Source organism: Hyla sarda, unplaced genomic scaffold (assembly GCF_029499605.1).
Source record: "Hyla sarda isolate aHylSar1 unplaced genomic scaffold, aHylSar1.hap1 scaffold_1562, whole genome shotgun sequence".
Taxonomy (NCBI): Eukaryota; Metazoa; Chordata; class Amphibia; order Anura; family Hylidae; genus Hyla; species Hyla sarda.
In genome coordinates this window covers 32,672-47,758 of record NW_026608198.1, presented here as the reverse complement: position 1 = coordinate 47,758, position 15,087 = coordinate 32,672, and the positions used below count along the sequence as shown (strand labels likewise).

Sequence of the window (15,087 nt, the reverse complement as noted above, 5' to 3'; positions counted from 1 at the left end):
TGGCAAGGTGTTCCCGACCCATGACATACAGGTACGTCATGAACATTTTTGCCGCTACTCGCGGCATCCCGCAGCGCCCGGTAAGATGGTGGCTATCACTGATAGCCAGCCATCTTACCATGCGACCACGGGGGGTTTCATCCCCCACCCCCCCCCCCCAGCGATCGCTGCTATCAGCTGGTCAACTCTGACTAGCTAATAGCAGCGTTTCGCTATCAGAATATTTAGCAGCGCGGTGTGTAAGTCCCGATCACGGGGATCGGGACACACACCGCTCTGCTAAGTGTCCCTTACCCATCCCCCGGCATCACTTACCCGACCATGCGGTGTCCCGAGTGGTCCCGTTGCGAGCAACGTCCTCCAGGCGGTCCCGGCGGCGCTGCGTCCCGGCGGCGCAGGTTGACCGCCAGATGAAGGGGCAGCCGACACGCCCCCTCAAAAAAAGCGCTATAGCAGAGCCAGAAATTGCCAAAGGCAGCGCTGCATCAGTCCCCCAAAAAATGTGAGTTCCTGGATTTAAATATCTATATTCAGGATGGCTGTTCACATACTGCCAACTATTTTAAGGAGGTGAATGCAAACAGATACCTCGACTTTAACAGTTGCCATCTTAAATAATGGAAGAAGAACATTCCATTCGGTCAAATGAAAAGAATCCGAAGGAATTGTTCTTCCACACAAAAATACCTACAACAACTAGAGAACCTGGAGGATCGTTTTAAACAAAAAGGGTATCCCAAACCCCTTATACAAGGAGCACGCCAGAGAGTGGACGAATTAGAACAAAGTGCTTGCTTGAAAAATAATAAACAGGGTAATGCAGAGGGGGGTTATAATGATGAATTTGATTCTGTTTTTCTAACTAGGTATTACACTTCACACACCAATATTTTTTTATAATTTTTTTTTTTTTTTTTTTTGTATAGGTAATATCACCAGCTCATATTATTGTGTCATGATTACTGGCACCATATGTAGTCCCCCAGTTATTCTTCTTTAGATGTTTTCCGTGTCCTGTGCAGTATCTCTCCCAGAAGTCCACTTGATGGCCCCCGTGGTGGTCTACACCCCGAAGTCATCAATTTTTACTCTAAGAGAGAGTGTGCAGCTGTTTCTGGAGACGGTCAACAATAACCTCTGCATGGTGGAATAATAGGTCACGATGTTTATCAGGATCAGTAGAAGCATCACCCACTCGATGATTATGATGGGGATTTCACGGATCTCGTCCCAGTCTTCATCATTATGGAATAATTCCTTTAATGTTTCATATCCAAAATAGAAAACTACACAGACAAAAGTCAGGCCACAGCAGGTGCATCTACTATGGTGGATGACTTTTTTTGCTCCTGGTAATTTATACATCTGGATGGACTGCCCAAGGTAGTATAAGGCTTCACATGTAATGGAAATTATCGTGCTGACAAAGTGTATCCTGGGATATTCTTCGGGGGACAATACATGCATAACAGCTGTGGAAAAACAGGAGGCCCACACAATGGCCAGCAGGATCCTCTGGATCAGGACCTGATGACCCCTGAACTCTTCAGTATGCATAACCATATACTTATAAATAAGAAAGGTTAGTACCAAAGTGCCAATGGACGTCCCTATGAATCCAATTCTGAATAATATGCTTTCGGGAAAGACATTTCCCACGTCACTGTGAAGGAAAAGAAACCAATGTTATTATGGATATTTCCTCACTCCCAACCCATGAAATAAGAATCATTTGCTTGTTTATCTTACCTGATGCTCATCAGTGGCGAGGCTGCATGGCCGAGGATGACCGTCATGATGTAGCTGGTGGCAAGCCAGGCCGCACACCAAAACGCCAACAGGAGGGGGACGAACCCCAGTCCTTTTAGCTCCATTTCAGACAAGTAGAAAAAGAAGACGCTAATCTCACTATTCTCACTAATCGCACTGGAACAGACTGAAGGCTCGGGCGGCTGTCAGTGGGATGTCAGGCCTCCAGCTGTCTATGACATCACATGTGACATGTCAGAATGACTGCTTGTTTCTTTGAGCTGCCATGATTTAGTATCTGCTATAGACAGAACCTGATGTTTTTACTATGGACCTTACAGACCTCAGAACCCAAGTAATTAGTGCAGGGGCTCCATTTTGATCATCTCATATTTCACATTATTTGAGTTCCAGGGCTCAGATACATTTGCACCCTCTATAGCAGTGGTCTTCAAGCTGTGAACCCCCAACCGCTGCAGAACCACAACTCCCAGCATGCCCAGACAGCAACTTTGCATAAGGAAATAGTCTAATTAAACTTTTCTTATATATAGAATCCCTGAAATCTCCAATCTCTCCTTTTATTGCTTTATGATCTGTGTTACTTATTTGTAAAAAACAATGTTTGTGATTGTCTTCCCCCCACACACTTATGGGCTATCTCTTCAAACGACTTTATTTGACCTAAAGCGTATAATTGATTTACATAAATAAGCCCCTTTTCATCCAAAAGAGTGAATCTTTAATTTTAAGGAACTCTTTAAGTGCTTTATTCGACCATAATGAAGTAAAGTCAAAACTCCATGTGATTTAAAAAATAAATTTAAGTTCCCCCCATACTTAATTATCTAGATATGCATGGGTGTAGTGAGTATCCCAGCTTCCAAAATCTCAAAAATATCCTTCATTTTTCAGAGGCTTTTTCAAAAATGAAAGAAGCGATCTGATTGGTTGCTATGGGCAACTCAGAAACTTTTCCTCTGGGCAGGTTTTGATAAATCTCCCTCTATGGGGGAGATTCATTAAGACCAGTGTAGAGGAAGAGTTGTGCAGTTGCCCATAGCAACCAGATTGCTTCTTTCATTTTTCACAATGCCTTTGCAAAATGAAAGAAGCGATCTGATTGGTTGCTATGGGCAACTCAGCATATTTTCCTGGAAAAGTTTCTGAGTTGCCCATAGCAACCAATCAGATTACTTCCTTCATTTTTCAGAGACTTTTTCAAAAATGAAAGAAGCGATCTGATTGGTTGCTATGGGCAACTCAGCAGCTTTCCCCATAGACCACAATGGGCCTACTGGTTTCAATGGGCAAAAAATCAGAGTTAATGCACTAGACACAGTTCTCTATACCATTAACCCCTTCCCGACCTATGACATACCTGTACGTCATGGGTGGCAAGGTGTTCCCGACCCATGACATACAGGTACGTCATGAACATTTTTGCCGCTACTCGCGGCATCCCGCAGCGCCCGGTAAGATGGTGGCTATCACTGATAGCCAGCCATCTTACCATGCGACCACGGGGGGTTTCATCCCCCACCCCCCCCCCCAGCGATCGCTGCTATCAGCTGGTCAACTCTGACTAGCTAATAGCAGCGTTTCGCTATCAGAATATTTAGCAGCGCGGTGTGTAAGTCCCGATCACGGGGATCGGGACACACACCGCTCTGCTAAGTGTCCCTTACCCATCCCCCGGCATCACTTACCCGACCATGCGGTGTCCCGAGTGGTCCCGTTGCGAGCGACGTCCTCCAGGCGGTCCCGGCGGCGCTGCGTCCCGGCGGCGCAGGTTGACCGCCAGATGAAGGGGCAGCCGACACGCCCCCTCAAAAAAAGCGCTATAGCAGAGCCAGAAATTGCCAAAGGCAGCGCTGCATCAGTCCCCCAAAAAATGTGAGTTCCTGGATTTAAATATCTATATTCAGGATGGCTGTTCGCATACTGCCAACTATTTTAAGGAGGTGAATGCAAACAGATACCTCGACTTTAACAGTTGCCATCTTAAATAATGGAAGAAGAACATTCCATTCGGTCAAATGAAAAGAATCCGAAGGAATTGTTCTTCCACACAAAAATACCTACAACAACTAGAGAACCTGGAGGATCGTTTTAAACAAAAAGGGTATCCCAAACCCCTTATACAAGGAGCACGCCAGAGAGTGGACGAATTAGGACAAAGTGCTTGCTTGAAAAATAATAAACAGGGTAATGCAGAGGGGGGTTATAATGATGAATTTGATTCTGTTTTTCTAACTAGGTATTACACTTCACACACCAATATTTTTTTATAATTTTTTTTTTTTTTTTTTTTGTATAGGTAATATCACCAGCTCATATTATTGTGTCATGATTACTGGCACCATATGTAGTCCCCCAGTTATTCTTCTTTAGATGTTTTCCGTGTCCTGTGCAGTATCTCTCCCAGAAGTCCACTTGATGGCCCCCGTGGTGGTCTACACCCCGAAGTCATCAATTTTTACTCTAAGAGAGAGTGTGCAGCTGTTTCTGGAGACGGTCAACAATAACCTCTGCATGGTGGAATAATAGGTCACGATGTTTATCAGGATCAGTAGAAGCATCACCCACTCGATGATTATGATGGGGATTTCACGGATCTCGTCCCAGTCTTCATCATTATGGAATAATTCCTTTAATGTTTCATATCCAAAATAGAAAACTACACAGACAAAAGTCAGGCCACAGCAGGTGCATCTACTATGGTGGATGACTTTTTTTGCTCCTGGTAATTTATACATCTGGATGGACTGCCCAAGGTAGTATAAGGCTTCACATGTAATGGAAATTATCGTGCTGACAAAGTGTATCCTGGGATATTCTTCGGGGGACAATACATGCATAACAGCTGTGGAAAAACAGGAGGCCCACACAATGGCCAGCAGGATCCTCTGGATCAGGACCTGATGACCCCTGAACTCTTCAGTATGCATAACCATATACTTATAAATAAGAAAGGTTAGTACCAAAGTGCCAATGGACGTCCCTATAAATCCAATTCTGAATAATATGCTTTCGGGAAAGACATTTCCCACGTCACTGTGAAGGAAAAGAAACCAATGTTATTATGGATATTTCCTCACTCCCAACCCATGAAATAAGAATCATTTGCTTGTTTATCTTACCTGATGCTCATCAGTGGCGAGGCTGCATGGCCGAGGACGACCGCCATGATGTAGCTGGTGGCAAGCCAGGCCGCACACCAAAACGCCAACAGGAGGGGGACGAACCCCAGTCCTTTTAGCTCCATTTCAGACAAGTAGAAAAAGAAGACGCTAATCTCACTATTCTCACTAATCGCACTGGAACAGACTGAAGGCTCGGGCGGCTGTCAGTGGGATGTCAGGCCTCCAGCTGTCTATGACATCACATGTGACATGTCAGAATGACTGCTTGTTTCTTTGAGCTGCCATGATTTAGTATCTGCTATAGACAGAACCTGATGTTTTTACTATGGACCTTACAGACCTCAGAACCCAAGTAATTAGTGCAGGGGCTCCATTTTGATCATCTCATATTTCACATTATTTGAGTTCCAGGGCTCAGATACATTTGCACCCTCTATAGCAGTGGTCTTCAAGCTGTGAACCCCCAACCGCTGCAGAACCACAACTCCCAGCATGCCCAGACAGCAACTTTGCATAAGGAAATAGTCTAATTAAACTTTTCTTATATATAGAATCCCTGAAATCTCCAATCTCTCCTTTTATTGCTTTATGATCTGTGTTACTTATTTGTAAAAAACAATGTTTGTGATTGTCTTCCCCCCACACACTTATGGGCTATCTCTTCAAACGACTTTATTTGACCTAAAGCGTATAATTGATTTACATAAATAAGCCCCTTTTCATCCAAAAGAGTGAATCTTTAATTTTAAGGAACTCTTTAAGTGCTTTATTCGACCATAATGAAGTAAAGTCAAAACTCCATGTGATTTAAAAAATAAATTTAAGTTCCCCCCATACTTAATTATCTAGATATGCATGGGTGTAGTGAGTATCCCAGCTTCCAAAATCTCAAAAATATCCTTCATTTTTCAGAGGCTTTTTCAAAAATGAAAGAAGCGATCTGATTGGTTGCTATGGGCAACTCAGAAACTTTTCCTCTGGGCAGGTTTTGATAAATCTCCCTCTATGGGGGAGATTCATTAAGACCAGTGTAGAGGAAGAGTTGTGCAGTTGCCCATAGCAACCAGATTGCTTCTTTCATTTTTCACAATGCCTTTGCAAAATGAAAGAAGCGATCTGATTGGTTGCTATGGGCAACTCAGCATATTTTCCTGGAAAAGTTTCTGAGTTGCCCATAGCAACCAATCAGATTACTTCCTTCATTTTTCAGAGACTTTTTCAAAAATGAAAGAAGCGATCTGATTGGTTGCTATGGGCAACTCAGCAGCTTTCCCCATAGACCACAATGGGCCTACTGGTTTCAATGGGCAAAAAATCAGAGTTAATGCACTAGACACAGTTCTCTATACCATTAACCCCTTCCCGACCTATGACATACCTGTACGTCATGGGTGGCAAGGTGTTCCCGACCCATGACATACAGGTACGTCATGAACATTTTTGCCGCTACTCGCGGCATCCCGCAGCGCCCGGTAAGATGGTGGCTATCACTGATAGCCAGCCATCTTACCATGCGACCACGGGGGGTTTCATCCCCCACCCCCCCCCCAGCGATCGCTGCTATCAGCTGGTCAACTCTGACTAGCTAATAGCAGCGTTTCGCTATCAGAATATTTAGCAGCGCGGTGTGTAAGTCCCGATCACGGGGATCGGGACACACACCGCTCTGCTAAGTGTCCCTTACCCATCCCCCGGCATCACTTACCCGACCATGCGGTGTCCCGAGTGGTCTCGTTGCGAGCGACGTCCTCCAGGCGGTCCCGGCGGCGCTGCGTCCCGGCGGCGCAGGTTGACCGCCAGATGAAGGGGCAGCCGACACGCCCCCTCAAAAAAAGCGCTATAGCAGAGCCAGAAATTGCCAAAGGCAGCGCTGCATCAGTCCCCCAAAAAATGTGAGTTCCTGGATTTAAATATCTATATTCAGGATGGCTGTTCGCATACTGCCAACTATTTTAAGGAGGTGAATGCAAACAGATACCTCGACTTTAACAGTTGCCATCTTAAATAATGGAAGAAGAACATTCCATTCGGTCAAATGAAAAGAATCCGAAGGAATTGTTCTTCCACACAAAAATACCTACAACAACTAGAGAACCTGGAGGATCGTTTTAAACAAAAAGGGTATCCCAAACCCCTTATACAAGGAGCACGCCAGAGAGTGGACGAATTAGAACAAAGTGCTTGCTTGAAAAATAATAAACAGGGTAATGCAGAGGGGGGTTATAATGATGAATTTGATTCTGTTTTTCTAACTAGGTATTACACTTCACACACCAATATTTTTTTATAATTTTTTTTTTTTTTTTTTTTGTATAGGTAATATCACCAGCTCATATTATTGTGTCATGATTACTGGCACCATATGTAGTCCCCCAGTTATTCTTCTTTAGATGTTTTCCGTGTCCTGTGCAGTATCTCTCCCAGAAGTCCACTTGATGGCCCCCGTGGTGGTCTACACCCCGAAGTCATCAAATTTTACTCTAAGAGAGAGTGTGCAGCTGTTTCTGGAGACGGTCAACAATAACCTCTGCATGGTGGAATAATAGGTCACGATGTTTATCAGGATCAGTAGAAGCATCACCCACTCGATGATTATGATGGGGATTTCACGGATCTCGTCCCAGTCTTCATCATTATGGAATAATTCCTTTAATGTTTCATATCCAAAATAGAAAACTACACAGACAAAAGTCAGGCCACAGCAGGTGCATCTACTATGGTGGATGACTTTTTTTGCTCCTGGTAATTTATACATCTGGATGGACTGCCCAAGGTAGTATAAGGCTTCACATGTAATGGAAATTATCGTGCTGACAAAGTGTATCCTGGGATATTCTTCGGGGGACAATACATGCATAACAGCTGTGGAAAAACAGGAGGCCCACACAATGGCCAGCAGGATCCTCTGGATCAGGACCTGATGACCCCTGAACTCTTCAGTATGCATAACCATATACTTATAAATAAGAAAGGTTAGTACCAAAGTGCCAATGGACGTCCCTATGAATCCAATTCTGAATAATATGCTTTCGGGAAAGACATTTCCCACGTCACTGTGAAGGAAAAGAAACCAATGTTATTATGGATATTTCCTCACTCCCAACCCATGAAATAAGAATCATTTGCTTGTTTATCTTACCTGATGCTCATCAGTGGCGAGGCTGCATGGCCGAGGACGACCGTCATGATGTAGCTGGTGGCAAGCCAGGCCGCACACCAAAACGCCAACAGGAGGGGGACGAACCCCAGTCCTTTTAGCTCCATTTCAGACAAGTAGAAAAAGAAGACGCTAATCTCACTATTCTCACTAATCGCACTGGAACAGACTGAAGGCTCGGGCGGCTGTCAGTGGGATGTCAGGCCTCCAGCTGTCTATGACATCACATGTGACATGTCAGAATGACTGCTTGTTTCTTTGAGCTGCCATGATTTAGTATCTGCTATAGACAGAACCTGATGTTTTTACTATGGACCTTACAGACCTCAGAACCCAAGTAATTAGTGCAGGGGCTCCATTTTGATCATCTCATATTTCACATTATTTGAGTTCCAGGGCTCAGATACATTTGCACCCTCTATAGCAGTGGTCTTCAAGCTGTGAACCCCCAACCGCTGCAGAACCACAACTCCCAGCATGCCCAGACAGCAACTTTGCATAAGGAAATAGTCTAATTAAACTTTTCTTATATATAGAATCCCTGAAATCTCCAATCTCTCCTTTTATTGCTTTATGATCTGTGTTACTTATTTGTAAAAAACAATGTTTGTGATTGTCTTCCCCCCACACACTTATGGGCTATCTCTTCAAACGACTTTCTTTGACCTAAAGCGTATAATTGATTTACATAAATAAGCCCCTTTTCATCCAAAAGAGTGAATCTTTAATTTTAAGGAACTCTTTAAGTGCTTTATTCGACCATAATGAAGTAAAGTCAAAACTCCATGTGATTTAAAAAATAAATTTAAGTTCCCCCCATACTTAATTATCTAGATATGCATGGGTGTAGTGAGTATCCCAGCTTCCAAAATCTCAAAAATATCCTTCATTTTTCAGAGGCTTTTTCAAAAATGAAAGAAGCGATCTGATTGGTTGCTATGGGCAACTCAGAAACTTTTCCTCTGGGCAGGTTTTGATAAATCTCCCTCTATGGGGGAGATTCATTAAGACCAGTGTAGAGGAAGAGTTGTGCAGTTGCCCATAGCAACCAGATTGCTTCTTTCATTTTTCACAATGCCTTTGCAAAATGAAAGAAGCGATCTGATTGGTTGCTATGGGCAACTCAGCATATTTTCCTGGAAAAGTTTCTGAGTTGCCCATAGCAACCAATCAGATTACTTCCTTCATTTTTCAGAGACTTTTTCAAAAATGAAAGAAGCGATCTGATTGGTTGCTATGGGCAACTCAGCAGCTTTCCCCATAGACCACAATGGGCCTACTGGTTTCAATGGGCAAAAAATCAGAGTTAATGCACTAGACACAGTTCTCTATACCATTAACCCCTTCCCGACCTATGACATACCTGTACGTCATGGGTGGCAAGGTGTTCCCGACCCATGACATACAGGTACGTCATGAACATTTTTGCCGCTACTCGCGGCATCCCGCAGCGCCCGGTAAGATGGTGGCTATCACTGATAGCCAGCCATCTTACCATGCGACCACGGGGGGTTTCATCCCCCCCCCCCCCCCCAGCGATCGCTGCTATCAGCTGGTCAACTCTGACTAGCTAATAGCAGCGTTTCGCTATCAGAATATTTAGCAGCGCGGTGTGTAAGTCCCGATCACGGGGATCGGGACACACACCGCTCTGCTAAGTGTCCCTTACCCATCCCCCGGCATCACTTACCCGACCATGCGGTGTCCCGAGTGGTCCCGTTGCGAGCGACGTCCTCCAGGCGGTCCCGGCGGCGCTGCGTCCCGGCGGCGCAGGTTGACCGCCAGATGAAGGGGCAGCCGACACGCCCCCTCAAAAAAAGCGCTATAGCAGAGCCAGAAATTGCCAAAGGCAGCGCTGCATCAGTCCCCCAAAAAATGTGAGTTCCTGGATTTAAATATCTATATTCAGGATGGCTGTTCGCATACTGCCAACTATTTTAAGGAGGTGAATGCAAACAGATACCTCGACTTTAACAGTTGCCATCTTAAATAATGGAAGAAGAACATTCCATTCGGTCAAATGAAAAGAATCCGAAGGAATTGTTCTTCCACACAAAAATACCTACAACAACTAGAGAACCTGGAGGATCGTTTTAAACAAAAAGGGTATCCCAAACCCCTTATACAAGGAGCACGCCAGAGAGTGGACGAATTAGAACAAAGTGCTTGCTTGAAAAATAATAAACAGGGTAATGCAGAGGGGGGTTATAATGATGAATTTGATTCTGTTTTTCTAACTAGGTATTACACTTCACACACCAATATTTTTTTATAATTTTTTTTTTTTTTTTTTTTGTATAGGTAATATCACCAGCTCATATTATTGTGTCATGATTACTGGCACCATATGTAGTCCCCCAGTTATTCTTCTTTAGATGTTTTCTGTGTCCTGTGCAGTATCTCTCCCAGAAGTCCACTTGATGGCCCCCGTGGTGGTCTACACCCCGAAGTCATCAATTTTTACTCTAAGAGAGAGTGTGCAGCTGTTTCTGGAGACGGTCAACAATAACCTCTGCATGGTGGAATAATAGGTCACGATGTTTATCAGGATCAGTAGAAGCATCACCCACTCGATGATTATGATGGGGATTTCACGGATCTCGTCCCAGTCTTCATCATTATGGAATAATTCCTTTAATGTTTCATATCCAAAATAGAAAACTACACAGACAAAAGTCAGGCCACAGCAGGTGCATCTACTATGGTGGATGACTTTTTTTGCTCCTGGTAATTTATACATCTGGATGGACTGCCCAAGGTAGTATAAGGCTTCACATGTAATGGAAATTATCGTGCTGACAAAGTGTATCCTGGGATATTCTTCGGGGGACAATACATGCATAACAGCTGTGGAAAAACAGGAGGCCCACACAATGGCCAGCAGGATCCTCTGGATCAGGACCTGATGACCCCTGAACTCTTCAGTATGCATAACCATATACTTATAAATAAGAAAGGTTAGTACCAAAGTGCCAATGGACGTCCCTATGAATCCAATTCTGAATAATATGCTTTCGGGAAAGACATTTCCCACGTCACTGTGAAGGAAAAGAAACCAATGTTATTATGGATATTTCCTCACTCCCAACCCATGAAATAAGAATCATTTGCTTGTTTATCTTACCTGATGCTCATCAGTGGCGAGGCTGCATGGCCGAGGACGACCGTCATGATGTAGCTGGTGGCAAGCCAGGCCGCACACCAAAACGCCAACAGGAGGGGGACGAACCCCAGTCCTTTTAGCTCCATTTCAGACAAGTAGAAAAAGAAGACGCTAATCTCACTATTCTCACTAATCGCACTGGAACAGACTGAAGGCTCGGGCGGCTGTCAGTGGGATGTCAGGCCTCCAGCTGTCTATGACATCACATGTGACATGTCAGAATGACTGCTTGTTTCTTTGAGCTGCCATGATTTAGTATCTGCTATAGACAGAACCTGATGTTTTTACTATGGACCTTACAGACCTCAGAACCCAAGTAATTAGTGCAGGGGCTCCATTTTGATCATCTCATATTTCACATTATTTGAGTTCCAGGGCTCAGATACATTTGCACCCTCTATAGCAGTGGTCTTCAAGCTGTGAACCCCCAACCGCTGCAGAACCACAACTCCCAGCATGCCCAGACAGCAACTTTGCATAAGGAAATAGTCTAATTAAACTTTTCTTATATATAGAATCCCTGAAATCTCCAATCTCTCCTTTTATTGCTTTATGATCTGTGTTACTTATTTGTAAAAAACAATGTTTGTGATTGTCTTCCCCCCACACACTTATGGGCTATCTCTTCAAACGACTTTATTTGACCTAAAGCGTATAATTGATTTACATAAATAAGCCCCTTTTCATCCAAAAGAGTGAATCTTTAATTTTAAGGAACTCTTTAAGTGCTTTATTCGACCATAATGAAGTAAAGTCAAAACTCCATGTGATTTAAAAAATAAATTTAAGTTCCCCCCATACTTAATTATCTAGATATGCATGGGTGTAGTGAGTATCCCAGCTTCCAAAATCTCAAAAATATCCTTCATTTTTCAGAGGCTTTTTCAAAAATGAAAGAAGCGATCTGATTGGTTGCTATGGGCAACTCAGAAACTTTTCCTCTGGGCAGGTTTTGATAAATCTCCCTCTATGGGGGAGATTCATTAAGACCAGTGTAGAGGAAGAGTTGTGCAGTTGCCCATAGCAACCAGATTGCTTCTTTCATTTTTCACAATGCCTTTGCAAAATGAAAGAAGCGATCTGATTGGTTGCTATGGGCAACTCAGCATATTTTCCTGGAAAAGTTTCTGAGTTGCCCATAGCAACCAATCAGATTACTTCCTTCATTTTTCAGAGACTTTTTCAAAAATGAAAGAAGCGATCTGATTGGTTGCTATGGGCAACTCAGCAGCTTTCCCCATAGACCACAATGGGCCTACTGGTTTCAATGGGCAAAAAATCAGAGTTAATGCACTAGACACAGTTCTCTATACCATTAACCCCTTCCCGACCTATGACATACCTGTACGTCATGGGTGGCAAGGTGTTCCCGACCCATGACATACAGGTACGTCATGAACATTTTTGCCGCTACTCGCGGCATCCCGCAGCGCCCGGTAAGATGGTGGCTATCACTGATAGCCAGCCATCTTACCATGCGACCACGGGGGGTTTCATCCCCCCCCCCCCCCCCCAGCGATCGCTGCTATCAGCTGGTCAACTCTGACTAGCTAATAGCAGCGTTTCGCTATCAGAATATTTAGCAGCGCGGTGTGTAAGTCCCGATCACGGGGATCGGGACACACACCGCTCTGCTAAGTGTCCCTTACCCATCCCCCGGCATCACTTACCCGACCATGCGGTGTCCCGAGTGGTCCCGTTGCGAGCGACGTCCTCCAGGCGGTCCCGGCGGCGCTGCGTCCCGGCGGCGCAGGTTGACCGCCAGATGAAGGGGCAGCCGACACGCCCCCTCAAAAAAAGCGCTATAGCAGAGCCAGAAATTGCCAAAGGCAGCGCTGCATCAGTCCCCCAAAAAATGTGAGTTCCTGGATTTAAATATCTATATTCAGGATGGCTGTTCGCATACTGCCAACTATTTTAAGGAGGTGAATGCAAACAGATACCTCGACTTTAACAGTTGCCATCTTAAATAATGGAAGAAGAACATTCCATTCGGTCAAATGAAAAGAATCCGAAGGAATTGTTCTTCCACACAAAAATACCTACAACAACTAGAGAACCTGGAGGATCGTTTTAAACAAAAAGGGTATCCCAAACCCCTTATACAAGGAGCACGCCAGAGAGTGGACGAATTAGAACAAAGTGCTTGCTTGAAAAATAATAAACAGGGTAATGCAGAGGGGGGTTATAATGATGAATTTGATTCTGTTTTTCTAACTAGGTATTACACTTCACACACCAATATTTTTTTATAATTTTTTTTTTTTTTTTTTTTGTATAGGTAATATCACCAGCTCATATTATTGTGTCATGATTACTGGCACCATATGTAGTCCCCCAGTTATTCTTCTTTAGATGTTTTCCGTGTCCTGTGCAGTATCTCTCCCAGAAGTCCACTTGATGGCCCCCGTGGTGGTCTACACCCCGAAGTCATCAATTTTTACTCTAAGAGAGAGTGTGCAGCTGTTTCTGGAGACGGTCAACAATAACCTCTGCATGGTGGAATAATAGGTCACGATGTTTATCAGGATCAGTAGAAGCATCACCCACTCGATGATTATGATGGGGATTTCACGGATCTCGTCCCAGTCTTCATCATTATGGAATAATTCCTTTAATGTTTCATATCCAAAATAGAAAACTACACAGACAAAAGTCAGGCCACAGCAGGTGCATCTACTATGGTGGATGACTTTTTTTGCTCCTGGTAATTTATACATCTGGATGGACTGCCCAAGGTAGTATAAGGCTTCACATGTAATGGAAATTATCGTGCTGACAAAGTGTATCCTGGGATATTCTTCGGGGGACAATACATGCATAACAGCTGTGGAAAAACAGGAGGCCCACACAATGGCCAGCAGGATCCTCTGGATCAGGACCTGATGACCCCTGAACTCTTCAGTATGCATAACCATATACTTATAAATAAGAAAGGTTAGTACCAAAGTGCCAATGGACGTCCCTATAAATCCAATTCTGAATAATATGCTTTCGGGAAAGACATTTCCCACGTCACTGTGAAGGAAAAGAAACCAATGTTATTATGGATATTTCCTCACTCCCAACCCATGAAATAAGAATCATTTGCTTGTTTATCTTACCTGATGCTCATCAGTGGCGAGGCTGCATGGCCGAGGACGACCGTCATGATGTAGCTGGTGGCAAGCCAGGCCGCACACCAAAACGCCAACAGGAGGGGGACGAACCCCAGTCCTTTTAGCTCCATTTCAGACAAGTAGAAAAAGAAGACGCTAATCTCACTATTCTCACTAATCGCACTGGAACAGACTGAAGGCTCGGGCGGCTGTCAGTGGGATGTCAGGCCTCCAGCTGTCTATGACATCACATGTGACATGTCAGAATGACTGCTTGTTTCTTTGAGCTGCCATGATTTAGTATCTGCTATAGACAGAACCTGATGTTTTTACTATGGACCTTACAGACCTCAGAACCCAAGTAATTAGTGCAGGGGCTCCATTTTGATCATCTCATATTTCACATTATTTGAGTTCCAGGGCTCAGATACATTTGCACCCTCTATAGCAGTGGTCTTCAAGCTGTGAACCCCCAACCGCTGCAGAACCACAACTCCCAGCATGCCCAGACAGCAACTTTGCATAAGGAAATAGTCTAATTAAACTTTTCTTATATATAGAATCCCTGAAATCTCCAATCTCTCCTTTTATTGCTTTATGATCTGTGTTACTTATTTGTAAAAAACAATGTTTGTGATTGTCTTCCCCCCACACACTTATGGGCTATCTCTTCAAACGACTTTATTTGACCTAAAGCGTATAATTGATTTACATAAATAAGCCCCTTTTCATCCAAAAGAGTGAATCTTTAATTTTAAGGAACTCTTTAAGTGC

The 15,087-nt window shown here is 43.9% G+C and overlaps 2 protein-coding genes across 2 annotated transcripts; both read right to left on the bottom strand.

Annotated features, from left to right (window-relative positions):
• Positions 1–864: 864 nt before the first annotated feature.
• On the bottom strand, positions 865–2,205 carry LOC130310208 (uncharacterized). The gene is made up of 2 exons (XM_056552381.1): positions 1,750–2,205; positions 865–1,663 (listed from the first exon to the last, which is right to left on the bottom strand). Exons 1-2 carry the CDS (start codon positions 1,872–1,874, stop codon positions 1,063–1,065), a joined length of 726 nt encoding a protein of 241 aa, XP_056408356.1. The 5' UTR covers positions 1,875–2,205; the 3' UTR covers positions 865–1,062.
• An 11,229-nt stretch (positions 2,206–13,434) lies between these two features.
• LOC130310213 (uncharacterized) lies at positions 13,435–14,775 on the bottom strand. The gene is made up of 2 exons (XM_056552385.1): positions 14,320–14,775; positions 13,435–14,233 (listed from the first exon to the last, which is right to left on the bottom strand). Exons 1-2 carry the CDS (start codon positions 14,442–14,444, stop codon positions 13,633–13,635), a joined length of 726 nt encoding a protein of 241 aa, XP_056408360.1. The 5' UTR covers positions 14,445–14,775; the 3' UTR covers positions 13,435–13,632.
• Positions 14,776–15,087: the final 312 nt, after the last annotated feature.